This window comes from Rhipicephalus microplus, chromosome 5 (assembly GCF_043290135.1).
Source record: "Rhipicephalus microplus isolate Deutch F79 chromosome 5, USDA_Rmic, whole genome shotgun sequence".
Classification (NCBI taxonomy): Eukaryota; Metazoa; Arthropoda; class Arachnida; order Ixodida; family Ixodidae; genus Rhipicephalus; species Rhipicephalus microplus.
In genome coordinates, this window is record NC_134704.1 from 8,148,779 (window position 1) to 8,173,450 (window position 24,672).

Here is a 24,672-nt window from a genome sequence, read left to right on the forward strand (position 1 = left end):
CGTCCAAAACCACTATATGATTATGAGAGACGCCATAGTGGAGGGCTTTGGAAATTTTGACCACCTGGGGTTCTCTAACGTGCACCCAAATCTGAGCACACGGGCCTACAACATTTCCGCCTTCATCGGAAATGCAGCCGCAGCAGCTAGGATTCGATCCCGCGACCTGCGGGTCAGCAGCCGAGTACCTTAGCCACTATACCTCCGCGGCGGGGCTTAAATACCGAGTAGACTCTACTTTCGGCAGCATCGCCATAGTGTGTGGTGCAGTCAAATGATTAAAACGTTGGGACGAATCCCTGACCTAGTCTCATTGAGACTAATGCGTTCACTGACTACTGCCACAGTGGTTCGTTTAATGCCAACCAGTAAGTACGTGCCAGCTGTCCACAGCGATAAGATTTTGTGCTAAAAGTATACAGCGACCCTGAACTTGGACCCACATTGTGCCGCAAACGGTTTTCGACATTTTGATAAGTGCGGAGATCAATCGATCAATTATTCTAAACTCCACACGATTACGGCAGCACCTTTGCGGGTAATCATACAGGAATAAACGAAGGCGAGAGAACTATTACTAACAAATTCACCAGTGTGACTTCTTGCCGGCAAAAAAGCCTTATTACGGAAAGCATCCTCGGCTATCTGCTACGGCACGAGTGTGGTATAGCACTACTTTAAGCCTACTGCATGCTTTTAATACGTAGCTACCTGAACACGCTGGGCCACCAATCACTGCTGCCTGGGAATGCAGGAATGTATTCTAGTGCGCACAGCTTTGCAGAAACGCAAGCAGTTCGTTGCAGCAGAGTTTAATATTGTGGGTCGTGGCCACCGAACAACCTTGCTGTATTGACACTAACACCTGCACGATACAGGAAGAATGCACTGTTGTAGCCATACGGCACGCTTATGCAACAGCCCCAAGGCATCCCCGTCCGCTGACAGGACTGTAAAGCTACTAAAGCATAGCGGAGTGCTGATCACTTGCAAAAAGCTCATCATCACCGCGTTCTCCCAACAGGCTACTCACCGCATCTGTGCACGATCTGAAGTGGAGTGGGCGTTTTCTACAACAAGCGGATCGGCGAGTAGATGAAGTGCTTCACGCAACTAGCCAGTAGACGATATGGCTCTCTGAAGCCGCACCTCATTTCAAAATAAAAAATGTGTCAGTTTTCACTTAGAAGCAGACAACACAACACAAATGTATTGAAGGCAGCTGATTATGTCCTTTCCATCACTATACATGCTGCGTCCCGAATCTCGCAGTAGTTTTTAAATGTTCCTGGAGTATGAATGAGCTAAATTTCCATTTATTTAATCCCTTGCTCTGTGTATCTACTTTAAGGTTGCCAACAAGTGCATTTTTTGTGTGAATTCTTGTCATGTTGCTGCTGCTATTGTATGGGGAGGTGGGACTAGTCAAGCTGCCTTTAAGCAGCTTTTATTCCGCCATCCTTGCTACTTATGCATGTTTTGTGTTTATGTAGCAATAAACTTCACATATATATATATATATATATATATATATATATATATATATATATATATATGAACGGAATGAAAAGCAAAGCTATAGCGGCGAAGCTGCCCGCAAACGTGCGGCCAATGCTTGCGGATATTCGTTACTGCAAACAAAAACTGAGCAAAAAAGAGGAACTTTTATTCTCAGTGCCGCGAAATGCGTTTATTGCCGAGGCCCAAGGCACACGCACACAATGCAAATGTTCAACGGCTTCACAATAGGCGAGCTTTCTTGGTGGCGATGGCAACTTTCTCGCGGGTTTGAAGGCGTCGGTCGACATCCCTGACGTAAAAATGCATTCGTGTCACGATGAAAAAATACAGGACCTGACACGTGAACGTGGGCTTGTGCTGGTCGCAACCCAGCCTAGTCAGATCGCACTCATCCAACTCGTCCAAGACCTTCCAAAACAAGTCCGCACAGAGACCTTCCTCATCAAGAGAAAATGCAATAGATTCATTTACAACTCTGATGAAGTGTAGCATCTTGATGCTGGGGTGCCTAAGGCTGCCTTCCTTGAAGCTCCGGTATGTAGTTAAGTATGCATCAGAGCCAATGACAGGAGCTTCTGAACTAACGTCCTGTAGACACAACTGGAACTCTTTACGCTTGGTCATTTTGTGTACAACATATCCAGCTAAGTAGTACACAACACTGTCGTCTGGTGAACCTCTGAAGTAGCTGTGCTCATCACTCATTTGGTCATCACTCATTTGGTCAGGAGTTTGGTCACTCATTTGGTCAGGAGTAGGCATCGTTACCAGCTCACCACAAATGTTGTGCTCGAAGACTTTCGAAATGTCTTCATCGCTGAAGTGAAGGTCACAAACAGAACACGTGCTTTTTGTCCCGCCTGGGTACTGCTCGCTGCCATAGTGCAAGGCGTCTCGGGGCGGCCTGAAAAAATGTCTCACCCGAAGGTAGAACGGAATCGTACCCGCTTTTACACCCGGGCACGAAACAGCGTGGCATGGTTCATACACTTGCCAGCACAGTCCACAAACATCTGCGGGTACTCGCGCAAACGTTACCAAGCACACTGCAGCGGGCTGTTTACAACGGTCGTCCGGCCGTCCGTGTCTGTCGCAACTTGCCGCAACTTGTCGGGCAAACTCCGTCGCGCGCGCCCCCACGCGGAGCGCAACAAAACGGCGTCAGGCGGAGCTCCGCAGTTTGAGAACTGGCAGGATCTAGTAACGTTGACATGAACGGCCGTTCATGTCAACGTTACAGGATCTAGTAACGTTGGTTCATGTAGGCTCCCTACCGCGGCGCGTTTCTGCTTCAAACACCCAGAGTGGATCTACTAACCTCTCTCGCCACTCGCGCTATTGCACTTTCTTGTAGAGGCGCCTTCGTCGGGGCCAAGTTTTATTTTAAAATGATCAAATACTACATGTTTGCGTACCGCTACACATAAAAAAAATTTTGTTCTTCTAGCAAGTAGTTTTTATTAAACATGTGCTGCGTTATCTACTTTTTGTAATAGTTTCTGCTCCAGCTGACTCGATGTCAGTAGCAGCCTATCGACATCATTATCTTTATTTCAAAGTTTGCGGAGGCCAACGGTTGCGGTGGCAAGTAACGACTCGCGGTACGTTCAGAGGTGTCTCGGACTGTTTCGTTTCGCTGTAAATGTTTCGAGCCTCTGCCGACCAACACGCTGTTTCTCGTTCTGTTTATTTTGACTCGTTTAAACGCTTTCGCGAAGGGAATTCGAGTGACTTTCGGGGAACGAAGTGACCGTTGAAGCTTTCATCGGATGAACACCCGTTGCAAGCCCGGGCCGGTGAGTAGAAACCACTACAGCTTTTTAAAAATGGTTCCTTGCGGGGCTAGTTGGTTCATATCAACATATGTAGTTTTATTTTTGCCAATTACTGCGTAGGCGTCACACGGTGGCAGCGCATTGCATCATTAAATTTTAAAATTGTTGAACGTCTCAATCTGCAACCGGGAAAATGTGCGTGGCTTGCGGCGTGCATGGCTTCACGTGGGAACGAGTCGCGACTCAATAGTTAATTCTGAAATTTTATCACCAGGTAACACCAACCAGGCCGTTGCGATAAAAGAAGGCAAATAAATCACTGTCGCCTCGCATGTGTCTTCTTAGCTAGCCCATATATTAGTGAAAAAAACCTACTATTTAATAGTTTACTGCAGTCGCGTTTGAGAAACATCACATAATTATGGGTCTGGTTTTGCTATAGTGTGACAAAGGAAGCATCACATAAATGAGAAGTACTTCTTTTTCTGCCACAGCCTCCTGGCCAACCTGGCACGGAAGCAAATGTGTACAATTGGCGAGGAACCTGCTACATGACATGCCTTGCGAAGAAGCAGCCCTGAGTGATATACGTGTTATGAGGTACCACTACATATATGTATAAAATACTGCTGTTTACTAATTAACTGAGTTTGTTCACTTTGGAAAATTTCATGCATTGATTATGCATTGATTTCATGCATTCATATCTGGTGATGTTACTTGTTTTTCCAGACTGCCATGCAATGACAGGATGACCACCCCCGAATGTCCACTCTGCAAGCACGTTGAAACATCTGAATGTCCACTACAACAGGTCATCTCTAACCTCACACATGTAATGCTGTATTTGTGTATGTTTTACTGCGCATATCGTGGAGAGGTGCTTTAGATTGGCAACAAGCATTGTCTGCCTACCGTGGCATGGAATCTACACTTCAATAATGTTGAAACTGTAACACTATTAGTTAGATTGTGTGGCGCTGCTGAGCTCAACAACATATTGTTTGATCCCAGCCACTGTTGCCATATTTCTATGGGGTTGAAACGCTAAGACGCTTGTGTGCTTAAGGGTTCGTTCGATTCGCCTGCACCACATGATCCATTTTACAAAGTGCTGCACCTTGCCATTCGTTTCAGTGGCACAGCAATGGCATCTTTTAAATCTTGCCATTCATTTCAAAAAGCGCAGGAGAGGTACAGCACCAAAACTATTTCATGACTTTCCTGTACCTTCTGCTCTGACAGCGCTGGTTTGGTGCAGCCGCTCGCACAGCTTAACTAACAACATGCATTAGACGTAGGTGCTGTACACCTCTATAAATGCGGCGTGTTTTGCCAAGATGTTTGCACCTCAATAAATTAAGCGAACAAAAATAAGGATTCCACCTTGTCGGCACCTTGTCATTCACTTGTGATGCCGCACCGCTGAACTCCTGCCGCACAAGTTCTGAACTTTTCGTGCACAGCTGTGAACCAGTTCGGATTGGTGCAGGTGAACTAAACTGACCCTTAAAAGATGGAAGCTTGAAAATATCAAAAATATGTTAACATAAGGGGTCAAAGCAAATGTTTCGACAAGCAGTCTTGTCCCCTATGAAGCTACAATGTCATTTGTTTGAACCCATGGAAGCCAGAATCAATCTAAATTTGCCCACTACTGTAGGACTCATGATCATTTCATAGTTGGCATGTGAATCGTCCGAATTTATTATTTGCACTACATAATGAACACACCCACAATGATGGGCATTCACAGGCTTTCCGACATTTAGTTGTGCCTTGTGACAGTTTACCAACAACACACAGAACTGTTTTGTCTTAATTAACTGTGTTTAGCTCATACAAGTTTACAAAAAGATGCACCAAAGCTCATAAGACTGCACTCAATTGCTTTAGCTTTGCACATATGTTCAATGGGATCCTAAAATAATAAATCATAGAAGTGATGATCACTTGCGGCACAGCTTCCTGAAAGACGTGAATGCTGTCGTGAAGAGCAAGATTGTGTTCATTGCATGTGGTACTGTTTTTTTTTTTTTTTTTGCAGAAAAACGTTCCAGATTTCTTTGTGCACATCTGCTTCTGTTTAAATGAAGTTGTCATAACTATAGTGTCTACCACTACGAAGTGAAATTCTGTGCACTACGGTCATGAAAAAAATCTAGGAAATCGCACAGGTCGTTGAAACATAAATGATCTTGACTTATTCACAGCCACACTGCAAGATAGTACGTATTTCAAATGCTAACCTCTAAAAGTAGCAGGGAGAAAGCAACTTCATTTTCAAGCACAAGTATAATGAAAAAGTAAACATAATAACAAGTGTGTAATAAATGTGACCTTTATTGATCCAGTATTCGGACAGATTTACATCATGTACCACCAATTGATTTTAGGAGTGCTTGCTTGCAAGAGAGTACCCAAGTTCTATGGATATGTCTATGCAAAAAAAGAGATTGTGCTAAGGGCTGAGCAGATAGTGTGATGTAAGAGTACAAACAAAGATGTACAGACAACAAAATTGTTCGATGCATACCTGAAGCTTATTTTCTTAGAATTGGGCCTTTTAGATCTGTAAGCACACACCTCATAAGTGTCCCTTTAGCATACATGTTCGCTGCATACTCAGCAGACTGGTCATTACATGCGACGAGAAATTCTAGCTGTGGTAACTGTGTAACTTAACTCTAACAATAAATGTAGCAAGCCTGAAATATTTTAGGCCCATCCCCTAAATACATAATACCTATGATATGGGCTCACGGCTGAGTATTGAAACTAGAGCCTACCCTCACGATGCGACATTGCAGAATTGTGAAGTACTCAATGTAGCATTGCAGAGCGAGAATGATTCAGAAATGCACGCATCCGCAATTGATTATTTAACCAATTTTGCAAAACCACATTGCTCTAACTGCGCGAGCTATCTATCGGCAATGTGCAAGTTTCCTTCCCGATTCCACATCATGCATTCGCTTCAAGATCAACACTATGGGGCAAGCGCCGCATCTGACGGCAGAATCGGACCCTTGTCCTGAAGCCACGCTATTAAACTCGAGCGCCGCAACACAATGAGAGCAACGTTCATTCAGCGATCTCGATGTTCAATTATATGCATATGCTTGTTAGCTTTCAAGAGTCTTTACACATGGGTTGAAAGCTTTCGATATGTATGAATGACTTGTTTTGTTCGGACCCGACCGTATACATTGATTATACCGGCTTGGGCACTCGCAATAAACGATGCAAACCTTACTTGATTGACGTTGTTTTTGCCAGTTGAGGCCAGCTAGGTCCCCTGGCGATAATTACAGACGTGAAACGCGATTGGGCAACGAAAAAAAAAAAAAACAGAGGAAGCGAGCAGCGCGAACCAGCCGCGAGCCCCCCACCTGCAACAAAAAAAATGCGTCTGTTTATTGATGATGATAGCACTACGAGCGCCATCTCGCCTCGCGGTATTGCAGTTCAGTACGCCGCCGCTACGTATTTGCATATTATTTTGATACAACAGCCCAAAGGTACAGTTTCCGTTCTCTAAACTGGTAGGTGTTCTGTGGCCATATCCGCATCCAAATCCAATCCCAGTCTGTTTTCTTTGTGTTCATGATTTGCTTCTGATCTGTTCAGAGTTTTCGCTCCGCTTAACATTGCGCTGAATTTTTAGTGGACTTTTTTTTTTCGTTCACTGAATTGCTGTCAATCGTGCTCTGATTATATCAACTGCTTATTTAGCTATGGTTTCTCTTCCTTAATTGATGTTCCAACTAGGTGTGACACTGCCGGTTCTTGCACGTTAATAGACCACATATTTTCATCATCAACCTCTGATTACACCACCGGAGTGATTGATTATTCCATTACAGATCATTATCCCCTGTTCTTCGTTCTTGGTACCGGAAAACGTGCACAGCACCGTCAATATACGAAAAAATTCCTTCAATGAAGCTTTATTTGCACGAAAAGTGCATGACACATGCTGGAATAACGTTTTTTGAGAAGATTGTCCTGAGAAGGCATATTCGATTTTTCTATCAACAATAACGAATTACATTAACGATTGCACAACCCATGTAACCCATAAGCACACATTCTCGTCTCCTAGGAATCCGTGGATTACAAATGCGCTGCTGCGCTCAATAATAAAGAAAAATAATCTTCACAAAAAGGTGAAATTGCAGCCTTTCAACGCATCTTTGCGAGCTAGATTTAAAAATTATAGCAACATTCTTTCTAGCGTCCTCAAACGTGCAAAACGGGAATATTATGAACGGCGAATAATTGAAAACAGAACAAATACTCGGCGTAATTGGGAGCTAATTAAAGAATTTCTGAATGTTAGGGAGTCCGATGCCAGCATTAAAAAAATAATTTACAAAGACAAGGAATACTCTACCGAAGCTGAAATGTCAAATGTTTTTAGCGATCATTTTGCCGCGTGCCAAAATACGCTCTCACTTAGCGTTCCAGCCCATCTTCCACGTAACCCTCAGTCCTTCTTCCTTTGCCCGGTTTCTTCTTCAGAAGTTTTTAACGTAATTTCTTCCCTCAAAGTTACGGGACCAGGCCTGGACTTCATCCGGCCCTCTAGAATAAAACTGGTTGCTGCAGACATATCATTAGTTTTTGCAGATATTGCTAACAAAATTTTCAGAACCGGTATATTTCCTGAGTTGTTGAAACGTGGTAAAATAATTCCTGTGTACAAAAAAGGCTCTCGTGATAACATTAACAACTATCGCCCCATTTGCATTTTGCCATTTTTTGGCAAAGTCATTGAAAAGCTTATCTACAGTCGTCTGATGGACTATCTAAACAAATTTAATCTTCTTTCCCCACACCAGTTTGGCTTTAGGAGTGGTTATTCAACGGAACAAGCATTGCTCAAATTCACGGATAACATTAAACAATTTATTGACGAAGGGTTCGTTGTAGGTGCCATATTCATTGATCTAACAAAGGCATTTGACACACTAGAACATTCTATTCTTCTGGATAAGCTCGAGTCTTTTGGTATTACTCGCCCAACTCTAAATCTTATTCGTAGCTACTTGTCTAACAGGCCACAAGTCGTATATCTTAATGGTCAATTTTCATCGACTAAATTAATTAACTGCGGTGTTCCCCAAGGTTCTATATTAGGTCCGTTGTTATTTCTACTATTCATAAATGACTTACCTAATACGCTTACGTTTTCTAAGTGTTTGCTATATGCTGACGACACGACCATTTACTCACCACATAAATCGCTCACCACACTTCAAGACACACTTAATGCAGATGTTAACAACGTGCATTCATGGTGTAGAAATAACAAACTTCAGATTAATCCTACTAAAACAACTTTCGTACTCTTTCATAGCGCACAAACTGTGGTTTCTTCCTCCATAACTGTCTTGCTGGATAATTATACTTTACTGGCATCAGACAATGTTAAATTCCTTGGTGTTACTCTCGATAAACATCTTAAATACAATAGTCATGCCAATTCACTTATAAAAAGGGTTTCATTTGGTATCCGCATTATCATTACAACACGTGCATTTTTTCAACCTCATGTTCTCATCTCACTTTATCATGCTTATATTAATAGCCATTTATCATACTGCTTATCATCATGGGGTAACACATACGCCATTCATCTCAAACCGCTTCAACGTCTTCAAAACCAGGCGATCAAGTTAATGACTTTTAGCCCATTCCGTTGCCATTCTCTACCTATCTATCAACATCTTCGAATCCTACCCATTCAACAATTGTTTTATCATAGATTGTCGCTCATCACATACCGTCTCATTCATCGCGAAATATCACTTGATAATATTCCTTTTCATATCTTCGTCAACAGCAATAATACCAGGTTTTCAGAGCGTAATAACTTCCTTTTACCTAAAATTAGATCAAACTATGGCAGATACACAGCACGCTTCTTTTGTGTTCATCTTTGGAATAATATCCCTCTTCACGTTAAGTCGTCTCATTCATTGCAGTCTTTTAAACATAACATGAAAAGCATACTGTTAATTGAGCCCCTTGTTCATTTGTAATAAAACATTTTCATTATTACCTCTACGTTTTCAATTCCTGCTTTTACGTATTCTTGTAGTTTTGTATAATGTTGTTCTGGTAAATTAACTTTTTCGATTTGACTATTTATTGTTCTGTGTTGAATGCACTTTTTATTTTTGTTCGCACTTGTAGCTTTCGCTGCTGTTACTTACCTTTTATGTACCCCATTAACGATAGGAGGTCCCCCTGACAGTTTCTTACTTTGGGACCTCCTGACGCTGTATATATTATGTGAGCTCATTTTTTTTTTTGTACTCATGTACTCAGCAATGTCTAGCGGTGAGAGGAAGCAGTACTCAGCTGCGTTTAAACTAGATGTTAAGTTCACAGAAGCGAACGGGAATATGGCTACTCAGCGCCGCTTTGGTGTATCATAAAAAAGCATGTGCTATTGGAGGGCGCAGAAAGGGAAGCTGCAGATGTGCAATCCTCGAAAAATGTCGTTTCGTGGACGAAGTGCCGTTCATCCGCAGCTGGAGGATAAGCTAGCGGACTTTGTGCGGGAAGTTCGTGCGCGCTCGCTGCCAGTGACCGTGGATACCATTCGCAAGAAAGCCGTGGAACTCGCTCGGGAAGCTGGGTTAACGAGAGAAGAGCTTCGTGCACCGAACTCTTGGATGCATCAATTTATGCGACGCAAAGAATTTTCTCTCCGGTGGCGCACATCCATCTGTCAAAAGTTGCCAGAGGAGTTCGAGGACAAGCTCATAAACTTTCAGCGCTTCGTAAACCGGCTTCGGGAGCAGAACGACTACATGATGGGGCAGATTGACAACGCCGATGAGACCCCCGTGTGGTTTGACATGCCTTCGTCGACCACGATCACGCAGCGCGGCTCCAAGGATGTGAAGCTGCTGTCCACTGGCAACGAGCACTCGCGCTTCACCGTCATGCTGGCAGATGGTAGAAAGCTTCCGCCCTTCGTCATTTTCAAACGCAAGACAATGCGATGGTGCGACAGTTGGTGCGACAATGCGAGAGTTGCAATGGTGGTAGAGGGGAGCTCCGACGATCGGGATGGGGTGCGCCCAATTCGCAAATAAATGTGGTTCGGCAGTTTTGGGTTGTTTTCCTTTTTTTTCTTTTTCGGTGACCTGAACTTGGGGGGCCGACCTATGTTCCCACTCGACCTATAGTCCGGTTTATACGGTACATCGATGAAGTCTAAAACATGCGTTGGCACCACTAGAGACCACCGCTGTTCAGCAAGCATGGGTGCCGCCATTGCTCGATAGCGATGGTAATGAGACTGCCGACTGCCCTGCTTTTGCCACTGGCTTGCTTTCGAGCCGCAGACGATTCGAAGCTGAAGCTCAGTCACTCAGTTCATGGTTTCAGTCACGCAGCTGCTGAGTGCAACCGCGGAACGATGCCTTTCCCGATTCCGATGCTTATCATTATGTTCGCGCTTGGCCAGTGTGGTAACTAATCAGAGTGTCTGTTCGTCTGCATTATCAACAAAATCAGCTTGCCGCGAGTGATAGATAAGAATGAGATAGAATAATGCAAAAGTCACCGCTCCCCGATACCCTGCCTCCATATCGGTGTTGTCGGATACACTTTGACGGCGCACAGCTGCTGGGGTTAACGTGTTAATGCAACTGTTTGGTACGTTCACGAAAGTGTTTATAAACGTTGTTTCAGCGTGGTTTTCACTGTGCGTGACTGTGAATCGCGTCGTGGCCCTGCTGGAAAAGAATAGAAAGTAGCGGATACTTTTTTAATTTTAAGAATAAACACTCCTTTGTTTTGCTAGCTCAGATCAGTTATATTTTTTAAATTTCACTACAATGAAATTCTCGCTTCAACGAAATATTTTCCACGCCCCATGAATTTTTCGCTGTAGAGCCCGGGTTTTTTTTTTTCCCTAAATTTTTGGGTACGAAACTTCGGTCCCTTCCTATTGCAGGTCTTAAAAATATTAGGCCGAAATTCAGTTTTGGTATCGGCATAGCGTTGTGCTATCATAATCATCATCATGTGTTTGCGCGCTTCTGCACTAGGTGCTAGGTAGTGTTATCGGCGGTAGCAGGCATTAGTTTTATGGCTTTTCCTTCAACTTGGCGCCCATAACGACGGCATCGATTTTGCTCCTGTGATTTTCTGCCATGTCAGACCACACGAGCAGAATTCGGCTGCTTTTAAAAAGAAAGTTATAGCTGCTGCCAAAGCCATAGGCAACTGTGCTGCGGAGCAACAGTTCAAGTCAATGAGCAGCGGAAGCAGAAGGACGCCCTTTTTGTTTGCAGCGGCCAGCGAAAAAGTTTCCGCGGACCAAAAAATAGAGCGTTTCCTGACGTGAAACGAGATCTCGCAGACTTTGTGCGGGAGCAGCGAGCTGCTACAAGCGAAGACAAGGGAGATCACCTGAGACAGTGGCATTCAGCCGGAGGATTTCAAAGCAAGCAAGCATTAGGTGTCTCTCTCCATGCGTCGCGCTGGGTTTTTCCTATGTTGGCGTACGTCAATTTCGCAGAAGCTATCAAAAAGCTACAAAGAGGACCTTGTGAAGCTTCAAAAGTATGTGATTCCGTTGCGAAAGGCTATCCCCTTTCAGCCAGACCAGATCGGCAACAGGGATCAAACGCCGGTCTACCTGGATATGCCCTCGGCGCTGACAAAGACTCCAGGCAAGTTATCGCGCTATCGACTATGAATGAAAAAAACGTGAATGACTGTAATGTTGTCCTGCACTGAAGATGGTCGGAAGCTACCACGCTACGTGGTGTTCAATCAAAAGAAGCTGCCGAAGGGGGAGAAGTTCCCGAAAAATGTCGTCGTCTGCTGCCAGGACAAAGGGTGGATGAATGAGTCACTAGTGCTTGACTGGATAAAATACGTGTGGTGTTGACTAGTATCGGTGTCACCTGACCAACTCCGTAAAGTGAATGCTGCACGACTCCCACACCACGCTCGTCGAAACCCCCAGGATGACATCCCAGCTGCAGTGCTTGATGTGTGCCTTAATAAGCCATTTAAGGACCATGTCAAGCACCTGTACACGGAGTGGATGGAGTCCGGAGAACCAAAAGTGACCCCTCCCAGATGGCTGAAAAGGGCCTCGCCAGCGATGCTACGCTCGTGAATAGTCGAGGCTTGGGCCTGCATTCCCGAGGCATTCATTTGCAACGAGTTCGAAAAGTGCTCCATCTCGAACACACTTGATGTCAATGAGGATGATGTGCTGTGGGACAAGGGAGCTTCAGAAGAGAGTGCGTCCGACGACGACGATGAATGAAGTGTGTCAATACAGCAGAATCTCAATGATACCATTACAGTTGATGCGAATTTCGCGATGATACGAATTTTAAGGTTGTCTCGAATGGTCTACGTCATATAAAATAGGCTGTCATTCGGTCATATATGAACAGTTTCCCCAGCTGCCGCAGATGACATGAACGCACGAATGACCACTTCACATGAGCAGCGCGACGCGGAGTGGCCACCGGCCCAGTGTGACTGCCAGCAATTTTTTTCACCCCACTTTTCTTCATCTCTTGCACTGCGCCAGCCACAAAAACAGCGAACAAGCGTTGCGTTCTCTCCTTGCTTGCTCCCCGCCACTGCGCCGCGCTCCACTTTGGCCGCATGCCACCCGCGAAAAAGGAAAAACCACTCGGGCACAGCTCGGGAAATGAGTTTGCGAGGGGAAGAGGTGTGACAGACATGCGTGGCCCGACAAGGTACGTCAGCCCTTTCCATGCAGCTCATTGGCTTTTTTTTATAGATGCGAAGCAGTTCTTTCACTAGCCCGTGTAACCCTGTCCTTCCGCACCAGCATGGTGCCAGGTAGGCCACGCCTTCGCTCGCAGCGTGGGCGCGTGACGTCACTCTCTTCCTAGCCTGTCGCCGCTCGCCACATGTCATCTTCCTTGCTTCAGCCTCTCCACCACTCGCAACGCTCGAGCCCACTCCTCATGTCGGCATCATCTCCTCACCCGCGCCACCTCTCTCCATCTGTGGGCGAGAAGAAGCCACGAGTAGGTGCGCTGCACACACGCGGCGTCATCTAGCCCGGCTGTGATCCCGCGGTGCCGGCAATCAGGACATCATGCCGTGCGATCATGCTGACGGGCGGGAAGTCGCCAGAGCATGCTCCCCGCTAGTGTGCGCGTACCATTCCCGGTCGTCGCCTGCGTTGCGGGTTAGCGAAGCGTGTCGCAGGCGCGAGCCGTGGAAGCCAAATGCAAGACGTGAGCCGAGGAAGCCAAGCGCGAGCATCTTCAACACGTCTCTCTTACAGTGTCTTTGAGTTTCAAATAAACGCTTACTCCAGTAAGCGCTACATCGAGTTTTGCTTCAAACCATTCTTTCAGCACCTACTTCGACGCACGTTTCAACCGGGTCAACGCCGTGCGCACCGCTGCTGCTTGCCATTCCATCAGGGTTCCCTTCGGGGAGATGGTCCATAGTTTTTTGTGCTCTTCTTTTTTTTTATAGCATCGCCGTTTTCACATGGTGTGGGGGCTCTCGTAAACACCAGTTTTGCTGCTCCAACTGCTGTGTTCACATCGTCTTGAGAGTTTTTTAAACTGCTTAAGCTTGCACATACAGGAAGACCGAAGTTTTCGTTATGTCTACGAAGCGGAAGGCCCTTTCTTTCAAGGAGAAAATCGAAATTCTCAGGAAGACCCTAAGAAAAAGCGCACTGTCTTGGCAAAAGAGTTGGGCATAGCGCCGTCGACCCTCTGGACTATTGTTGGGCAGCAAGAAGTAATCTTGAAAAATTCCCAGCACTTCGGCGTAAACGTGAAGCAGGAGAAGACGGCTACACATATTAAGCTGGAAGACGTTCTGCTTACGTGATTTTGCGTAATGACGGCAGCCGGCACCAACGTGGATGGCAAGGTGCTACGTGAAAAGGAAGACACCGTACCGCTTTCTCTTGGCATTGACAACTTCCAAGCTTTTGGCGGATGGCTGCACCAATTAAAAGCATGGATTAATTTACCAGAGTTGTCAGCGGTGAAGCGTAAAAAGAAGGTGAGTCGCAGGTGAACGACTGGCTAAACACACTGCCGGCTCGGATTTCAGACTACGCACCGTGTGACATATTCAACGCTGATGAGCCAGCACTCTTCTTCAACCTTCAGCCAGAGAGGGCCCTGTGTGTTAAGAGGCAGGCTTGCCAAGGTGGTCAAAAAAGTAAGGAGCGTATCGCCATTATTTTTCGCATAAATGCTGACGGCTCCAAAAAAAATACAGCTGACTGTCATAGGCAAATCAAAACAGTCAACGTGCTTCCGATCAACAGGACATTTGCCTTGCTTGTACAAATGAAACAAAAAAGCATGGATGACGTCAGATTTTTTCCGAGAGTCTCTGACAACTTTGGACCGGAAAATGTCAGAAAAAAAAATTTTTATTTTTGTTGACCAGTGTTCAGCCCATCCTAAAGCCTACTTGAAATTTAACAATGCCAGTGATGGAAGCAACATTTTGCTTTTTGGAGCGGATTTTCGAGCAGAAAAAATTGTGCTTTGGAGCAACCTTAAGTGTCTTCGGAGCAGAAAAAAAATGTTATAGCTTAGGTTTGCTAAAGGTGTTTTCAGAGCAGATGCATGTTCCTAATGACTCGTGAAGTCTACAACATCACTTAAGCATCGAATGAATATTTACATTTATTAATAAGCATGTCGTGTGCTAATAGGCACCTAGTATACAAGCAGTATAGTTGGGGTAAATCATGGGAGGGGAGGTCAAGAAAATCCGGACATTTGTGTTCAGGTAAGAGAGGACACCTCTTGCAAGCGTCCTACTTGAGATTTAGCTTCAGCAAGTGATATCATAGAGGTAACAGTTAAGTATAGCACAATTAACTTTTTAAAAGGCTTTTTATCTTCTACTGCGTACCTGTGTTAAATGCCCCTCAGCTGTGTGAACTATGAAAATCGAAAAAAGGTAAAAAAATAAGAGACTAAAACAATGTAATTGCTCGAGCTCGGACCACATGCTCATTTTTAAAAATTTTATTTGAACGCATGATTTATTTCTTATATAGATAAAAATACAACCGATATTAAAAATACGAATTGGACACCATGGCCAATTCGTATTCTGGATTTCTGCCACTAAGTAGCATACTAAGATGATAGTGCGTACAGCCTGCCTTTGGTTTCGTTTAGGCTCATGGGAAGGTCCGATGGTTCAAGTTCATTCTTTTAAGTTTGCCTACACCATTTTGGAGCAGGTTTGGAGCAGTTACTAGCAAATATTGCACTTCGGAGCAGCATGGAGCAGCATTTCTCTTTTGGAGCAGTTTGGACCAAGTGGAGCAGCACTTCCATCACTGCAATGTCGCCATAAGGTTCCTTCCCGCAAACACGACAGCCGCTGAACGTGAAAATGATTCGAAACGTCAAACATCATTTTGAAGGATTGCTTGTGCAGAGGCTTCTGGCGAAAATTGAGTGCAGAGATGAAAACTTGCAGATTAGTCTGCTGGATGCGATACATTTCCTTGCGATGTCCTGGGATAATGTGGCGCAGGACACCATGAACTGTTTTCACAAGTGTGAATTTTTTTCAAGACAAGATGCGGCTCCAACAAAAAATAAGGAAGAACCTGACGCTGATCTACACATCATGGGCTGGGAGAACCTAGAAACTGAAGCTTCGGTGCGAAACTTCATCACCGCGGATGATAACGTCGCAACCTGTGGGCTGCGATCTATTGAAGAACTTGGTGACGAGGTCAAAGAGACGGAGTCGACAGTGACGGTGAAGACGTCGACGTATGTGACCTGCCATCGATGTCGGAAAGCCACCACTGCCTTGATGTCCTGCGCCGCATTGTAAGCGCTGGTAACGTGAGTGAAAAAACCACGGCACGGTTTTGTGCCTTTCAGGCGGCGTTCTTAAAAGACGGTAAAAGTAGAAAAAAAGCAAAAAAACATTATAGACTTTTTCAGCAAGAAGTAGTTGATCGCAATAATGTTATCATTCATGTTTATGATCACCTGTATTTTGTTGTGGTTCATACGAATTCGGGATGATACGAATATTTTGAGTGTTCCCTCCGAATTCGCATCATCGAGATTTAACTGTAAATGTTTTTTTTTCTGTTTTACTCGGGACTATACTCTGGTGAAAAGTTTTTTCTCGCGTTCGCTACCCCCAAATTACACCCCGGACTATATGCGAATCCAAGCTATATGTGGTATTTAACGGTATGTATTCACCAGGTTTCATTGCATACAGCAAAACCTTGACAACAGAATCCCAATTTGCACAATTTCCTGGTGCCAACATTCGTGAGAAAACAAAAACTTAACGCTACATTGACAAATTTTTAGTGTTTTATCGCATCGATCAATTTGACCCTTGGCGAACCACCGGTGAGATATTTGACGTATTTCAGCATGAAATGAAGCAACTAGAAGTAACGTCTTTAGCTTATTTCGGATGACAAGCTACAATTTCTGGACTTCGAAATGCTTTTTTTTGGTGAACCAAGTCTGTTCGCGGTACGGGCCACGCTCAAAAAAAAGCCTTCTTCTTTTTACGGCCGACTATTTTAAGCTAGTCAAGCAAAGCATCGCTTTTACATGTCTAAAGGCAGCTTTAACTCACTCCTGTCACCACCAGATAGAATGCAGATTTTCGCACCAAATTCAACACCGCAGTTTCGCCACACCAGTTTCACACCGCTTTCAACAAGCAGGTTTTCCTGATCCCCGGCTAACTTTCATTGCCGAGACTCTCCCCACATCACTAAGAGTGCCTGATAAGGGACAAAGCAACAGCCTACTCAACAAGCCTCATTCTAGCACGGATGTCATTCCGTACGTACACAAGGTTTCCCATTGGCTAAAGAAGGTAGCTGGCAAAAATAGGTGTAACAGTTGTGTCCTGCGCACGCGACAAGCTCCTAGGGCTATGTCGCAGGGTCAACAGTTAGGGACCTAAGAAAGAAGCATGCAATAAGTAAGACGCTACGCGCTATATTGAACGTGTCTTAGGAAATGTATACAAGATATTGTTTACTTGCGGGCTCTGTTACATTGGCCAAACAGGCCGATGCATAAATGATCGGTTGAGAGAGTACACTAACCCTCTAAAAGGCTCCGTTCCAAGCCACTTGTCAGGCCATTGTAAAAAGTGTGGTTGTCAGCCCATTTTTGACAAGTGTGTGATCATGGGACGATGTAAAAATTAGCGTGAGCGCGAGATTAGCAAAGCCTTTCATGAATTCAACAACTTAATGCTACCTGTGTTAGCGTACTCTGAATTTTTCTTCACGGTTGAGAAATTAGTTATCTGGGGTTTACTGATATGACTGGCTCTTGACAAGGTAAGCCGTTTGGCACATGTATGTCTGATTTTGCTGATGTGGCGTGGTTATGCGCAGATTCTGTCTTCCAATAAATTGCAGTTGGTTTGCAATAAACTTTGCCTGTTAGTTCAGAGCTCTGTTCTCGTCTTTTCTATCCCCTCCCGTCGTTTGCGTTGTTAAGCACTTAATTCGTCTACTATCAGTACAATGGACTTGCACTTTTTTATAAGTTGATGCACTCAACACTGCCTACACCAATAGAAAGAATTATCCTATTATACATTTCCTTGTGATCCATCAGTGTAGAGCAGGGCTTGGCAACCTGTGGCTTGCAGAATGGTACTATGTGGACACCGGGATGAGGTCATAACACTAGGCTTGTGCAAATAGTGAACATATAGGTTCGAAATGAACAGTAATATTGTTCAAACAATTTTGCATCAAATTCTCATAGTATATATCGCATATATATTAATGAAAAATGGGCATATTTGTTATGACCTAACAAACCTGCATCATATTTTCAAGAAATCGAAACAAGGCCTGAGCAGATATCATTATTTTTGGTTCAAAAAAAGTGGAAACAGCTTTAAATACTAGCAGTATTTGACTTTTGGTAGAATCCAAGTGATAACCTATAAAATATGTCACGCTTTAAAATTTACTACATTTACAACATATAAGCTGGTATAACAAGTTTTTAAACTTACAAATGATGCATCGATGGGAGGGTAGTAAGTTCATTTAACCTTAAAATGAAACTTTGTGACAATGCAAATTTCCCCTGGACAAGTGTTTTCACAGCTTAGCATCCCTTTACTGCAGTGAAGCCACCTTTACATCAAATTACATGCGACTGATGTACACAATATTCCGTTCATTTCAAATACTTCAAATTTTGAACAATTTAAAATCAAACACAGTAATACTAGTTGGAATATACCCACAAGCATACAAAACACCCCACCACCCTAACAAACTGATGAATTCCTCCAAGACTTTTAGCATCTCTCAGTAAGCAACCTTAATGTGGATATTTGCACGTTGGCTAAGAATGTTCAGCAACAAGTCGAATTCAAAGAGCTGTATCCTATTCTGCCTGTAACCGATGTAAGGAAACTGAAACTTTAGGATATGCATACTGAAAATAAACGTGATTTATACTCCGTTTGAATGCAAAGCCCCAACCTCGCCCCGCTTCCGATTTGAGCCCCTACTGTGTTGGCTTCATGCAACACTGCCTTCCACCTCAAGAGGCTGCCGACCCTTGGTGTAGAGTATTGAGCGTGGGGACCAGTCCTTGGCTTCTGACAACAATGACTTCACACAGTTGTTTTGGCAGACACTACCTTTAGGCATGTCACTAGGTATAAACCCTATCGCTGTTTACAAAAACAGGCGCTGAATGGCTTCCGGTTCTGTGTGCTGGCGTAGCCTACCAGTATTGGTGAGGAACAGAAGCCCTAAAGAGTAGCCAGTTCATTTTCAAGAGTTTTCTTCCTGTGTCTGGTCAAATTATTAAAATGCACTTTCTTGCTAGATAAAACACTATAAAAGTTAGTCCTTAACTTTGAACACCTCTCTTTTACCTGAAAGTGGAAAAAGGGTCTTCCTTTACTCAAGCACAACTTAAGATGTAAGATTTCTGCTTCGGTGCCTGAGTGTAATAAATGAGGTGAGCGGAAGTTTCTTGGTAGCAACACGTGCTGCTGCTATTATAATGTTGAAACTGACCAAAAAGGCAAATACAGTGTGTCATATAACCACCACAGTAAGCTGACTTATGATGAAAAATGCAAATCGCGTGCCTTTGACAATAAAGCAACAACACACAGACTCACAATTGCACTGCTGATTGCATGCTTGCCATTGTTGAAGTGGAACTGCATGTTATATTCTCCAGACTTTTCTGGAACCCTCACTTTCCTGAAACAGGAGAAAAACAAAACAGTGATCGTACAGCCTAAATTGAACAATAATCTTATGCAAAGGCACATGAGATACCTGAAGTGGTAAAAGCCGTTGGAAGATGTGTTTTCAGCCGGAGCTACTGTGAATACCTTGAGAGCAAAATATTATGAAGGGTTTAGTGATCTCTCATAATCCAAATATCGTGCGCTTACCACACAGTTAGAAGATCTTTCAAGAAATGTTACGCACCTTTTGGTGATTCTTCGGGGCACAGTCTATACGAGTCAACTTCATGCTCAATTGTTTACCCAGGACAGAGCACATGACGTTGCCATCTTCTGCGACCACGTGCACAGTTGTCTCTGTGAAGAAAAAAAAAAGCAAGTAGAGCACAAAAACGTGCATTACATACTCGGCCAATGAAGCTCTATATATACAGTCGAACCCCTTTATAAGAGACACTGATATAAGAGAATTTGAGTATAAGAAACACCAATGTGCCTACAGTAAAATACGGGTTGATAGGAAAATGCATGCGTGGTGCTGTGCTTATAAAAACATTTTATATAAGAGACAAGAATTGCTGTCCAGAGCATGCCTCTTATAAAGGGGTTTAACTGTATCCCCCACCACCCAATGTCTCTTTTCATTCAACATTTCACAAATCCTTCAAATTTAAAAAGAAGTATGGTCACTAAACAGGGCAATGGCATCATTAAATAGTCATCTTTAACATAATGGCCTTGACATTATGGTGTTCATTAACAATAAAGTATGGACAAATGCTCATTTCCTTAAGTAGCAAATGTAGTACAGTCGAGCCCACTAGTAACGATACCATTGATGATGACCAGCGATGACACAGTCCACTTTTGTATGCTTTGTATGATAAAATAAACCACTTATCACCATGCTCCAGTGCCATGATATCAAATATAGTGATTGAATCTGGCTGCAGCGCTCATCGAAGATGGCTCTCCATGTCGAGTGCGCCCTCACGGTGCAAGGCTATTTCAGGCAGGCAGGCTTCATTCAACAACGTCGTGAGAAGGAAGTAGGCAAGGAGGACGCGATACCAGGAGATGCCTGCGAAGCTGCATCAGGTCTGGATGACCTTCTTCATGCATACAATGTTGCGGCAACATCCTAATGCCCCAGTGATGAGGAGAGCATTGTGTGTATATGTGCTGCTGAGTGCAGTAGGAGTGGTGGCTCGGACGACATGGTTGAGTAGCCTACCAAGCTACCATGATCAAAGGAGGCCAGATTGATGATACAGTGCTTTCATTCATAGACTTCCCTAAATTTAATGAGAGGCGCTGCAACTGTTCAGCGACCGTGGGAACGATGGGTAGTACAGAAATTTGCTTACTCTTCATGCTTGCGGGCTTCGAACCTTGAGACACCCATTTCCCTCTAAAACACTAACCTAGCTTGTAACCACACAGTGACATTTCAGGAATTCAGCCTTGAGACACCCATTTCCCTCTAAGACACTAACCTAGCTTGTTTTCCTCTACTTTTCTCGCCTTTCTATTGCGAATCACGTCGCCATTACCAATACATTTCTGACTAGCGTCTGCAACACTTCTCCCGCTTCCCGCTGGATAACTCCCTTCTATGAAATTCCAGAAAAACAAGTATGGCCTTGCCCGCATGATCGGGACAAGACACTAACCTAATAGAGGAAGAAAGACACGCTGAACGTGGCACATTCGACCCGAAAATGCACTCAAAGTCCGAGCAAACACATACAAATGGCACAACATGAATTCCACATGCATGTTATTGTGATGGCCCTGTCATAAGGCTGCCAGCGTGAAACAAAGTTGAGCCAACAAGAATCAACAAAGTGCAACTTGCCTTACCAAGGTTCGTTGGTGCTCGTTTATAGGAGTGCTGGTGAACAGTTACATTAGCATTTTGTAGCAGAAATAGATTACATGCACATGGCCAGACGACTTGAGAATAAAAATTTGCATAGCCTTGCTACCATGACAGTCACTAATTCAGATAAGGGCAGATTTCATGAGGTACCCTTAAAATGTCCTAAGATAGACTTTTGAGAGGTCCCTTTACATTTTCTGAGGTCACATAATAAAAGGCTGCCTTTATGAGTAAGGAAAGAAAGTTGTAGCTTTACAACAAAGTCAAGCAACTAAACAGCCACCCTAACCAAGTTGCAACACTGGCAATGTGATTTATTCATAAGCACAAATATTGAGAATTGACAGGTCTAATCAAATCATCCAATTGAAATTTGAAACTAGAATACTTGCATACCCCTATCACAAATGCACATAATGGTATTGCCAATTCAATCCCTAGGTGCCACACTGTTGTGGCGCACACAGCAAGCGTCATTTAGCCCAAGTGCCATAGTGCGTTCGTTGTTGTTCTTCCACTACAACCGAACAGTATCGAGCAGAATTCTTGCACCAATTGGTGGCATTTGAAGGTAGAAAACTGAATAGGTATGGAAACAAGAAAAAAAAAAAAAGTGGATAAGTGAGGGAGGGCCTGCCCTACACATGTGTTCATCCGTTCCAGTCCAGCAATTCTTTAGATTAAATAATGAAGAGGATGAGAGTACAGGGAACACATGGAATGACAGGTGACAGAACATTGTCCTTCCCTTCTGAGAGATAACTGCCAGAACAAATATACAGTGCAGTCCACTTATAACGATACCACATATAACGATATATCGGTTATAACGATGGGTCGACTTAACAGTCTCATTTTATGCATTGGGGCTATGGGGAAAAAAACCATATATAACGATATGTTATCCACCGCATATCGGATACAACGATGAAAAGTTTGCCGTGGACGGCATGTTTCATTCAGAATAATCGTAACATTTAGATTGATAAGTTCCTCTGAAACGAACTATGCCGAGACAAGACGAAAAGTTAGCGTAGGCGAGTACCTGCCGCCACTGCAGCACAGCACCGGCAGCGCGTCCCGGCCGTTCAAAAAGCCGAGGAGAGCATCGGGAGTTGGCGCGACGCGCTACAGATGGCGCCAGCTGTGTCACGTTTTGCGCCTCGCCGCGCGTCGACCGCGGAGAGGCTGAGAGAATTAAAAAAAAAAAGCGAAAAGCAAAGCGCCGCGCTCCGCGGCTCCCCGCCTTCTACAACGGCAAGCCGGCAAGCTACTCGTAGCTTGCCGAACGAAAGCGGGAAAGAGAGAGAAAATAAAAAAAGCGAAAAGCAAAGCGGCGCGGCGGCATCGGGGCGGGGCCTCGTTGGCATTCCGGCTGTGTACCTCTGGCTGTGCTTTCTTCCTCCCACTGCTCCCACCCCGCCGTCGGTCAGTCTCTCTTCCTCAGCGAACCCGTGATGCGTTCTTCGGAGTAAGAAATAAAGTCTTGTTTTTGACATCCTACTATCTACAATATTTATTAATTGGTGAAAATAGCGAAATGAAGCCTGGAGCTACGAAAGGTACGTCCGGCGACGATTTTTTGGCGGCAGTCCAGATATAACGATCACCGGTTATAACGATCATATTTTTAGGTTTTCTCGATATCGTTATAAGTGGACTGCACTGTACCTGGCAATTCATCAGCCACAGTGTAGGTCTTTTTCCCTTTGTAGTCCACGTTGAGCTCCACTGGCTTTTCTGGGTCACAAGTCAAGTGCAGTTTCAGCACAGGGCCATTGATGATAGTCCGGCCGATGGTAGCCTTTGTGCCAAGCGTGAAGAGACCTCGGCAGTTGGTGGAACAGATGTTGAACTCGCACGGCTTAGGAGCGACTCTGCACAGAAGAGACAGCTGCTACTGCTCACGTGACTCGGAAAGGAGCCAGCAGTGACTGCACACACATCATAACAATCAAGGTGTACCTAAGCAGAATGTGGTAAACAAAATCAGCAAGAATTCTGAAATATACACTAGTAGACAGCTTATGCTTCGCATGCAATGTGTAGTACTTGCCTGTTTCTTCCCTAAACTTTAAAAGTGCACTACAGCCTGTCTGCAAGAAGTGCCGCATTGTTTTTCTGCCAAGTTTTATGCATCCCAAAGGAAATGGTTGACTTCGCCATTTTCTTGTGCACAGTTCGAAAACACGGATAGGCACCAAACACTAAGCACAAAAATAAAGTGATCTGCTGACACAACTGAGATGACTTGCAGGTTTTCCCAAAAGAATATGACCGCGGCACGCTTTGATTATAATTTCACTTTTTTGTCACGGGCTGCCCCGGTCTGATGGAGCAGAGTTGACGTGCTAAAGCTACTAGTAAACGTAGAAGTGGCACCACATGGCGGTATTCGTGTAAAAGGAGGATGCAGAAGCCCAACCGGTTCCGCCACTGGAGTACACTCTAGTTCACTATAATGACTACAGCCCAGGCCGCTTAGGACGTGGATAGTATTGGATCTGATCCAACCTGGATTGCTGTATTTACTATTAATTTCCATCTCCACCCATTCTGTACACCTCTAAAACATACTTTTCAGCAAAAAATATTAACTACTACTAGCGTATTCTGTGCACCTTGCCTTGATGCCAACTAACAACAATGCCGCTAGAACAGAGCCGTGCTGCAAAATTGTTTCTTTTTTCTTACTTATTCATTATTGTTAAGCAGAGATCAAATGAGCTGGCCCATCCCTATCGCTTGGAGGGCACATACAACGATAACATCCCCCTGCGTGTTAGAACTGCTGTTGAATGCAGAGAAGAAACAAGCCGCCTTGAACGAGCATGAAAAAACACGCGGGGGGGGGGGGGGGGGGGTCTTTTGAGTAGCAACAGTGAACTTTGACTTTAAGGGTGCAGTCGCGATCGCTAGCGCGCATACTATCTTGGCAAGCATCCGTGCACTTTCAATGCGAAGAGCTTGTACTAAAAGAGTGCTTCTCATTGGAGCGGCCGTATTTGCTTATACTAACGTTTTGTAGGAGTTCCTTGTTGTCGAATCAGAAGAGTTGGCCAACAGCCTTACTTTGTATATTGTTACAATATGTTGCTATCGCATTCATTGAATTGCATTCAACGTGCCATCGTGTTGTTGCCAGAGCTGATCGACTAATCGCGAAGGCCACGATCCCATGAACTCGCGGCACGGCATAAGATGGAAGTGCGTGACAAGTCGACCTTCAAAGAT

At 44.3% G+C, this 24,672-nt stretch overlaps 1 protein-coding gene across 1 annotated transcript in view; it reads right to left on the reverse strand.

The window, feature by feature from the left end:
- LOC119175053 (structural maintenance of chromosomes flexible hinge domain-containing protein 1) overlaps positions 1-24,672 on the reverse strand; it is a 274,681-nt gene that overhangs the window by 66,650 nt on the left and 183,359 nt on the right. Inside the window, exons 33-36 of the mRNA XM_037426232.2 lie at positions 23,110-23,315; positions 19,801-19,913; positions 19,645-19,700; positions 19,482-19,566 (exon numbers count right to left, since the gene is read on the reverse strand). Of these exons, the coding sequence (XP_037282129.2) occupies positions 19,482-19,566; positions 19,645-19,700; positions 19,801-19,913; positions 23,110-23,315 (460 nt within the window). The remainder of the gene's footprint in view (positions 1-19,481; positions 19,567-19,644; positions 19,701-19,800; positions 19,914-23,109; positions 23,316-24,672) is intronic.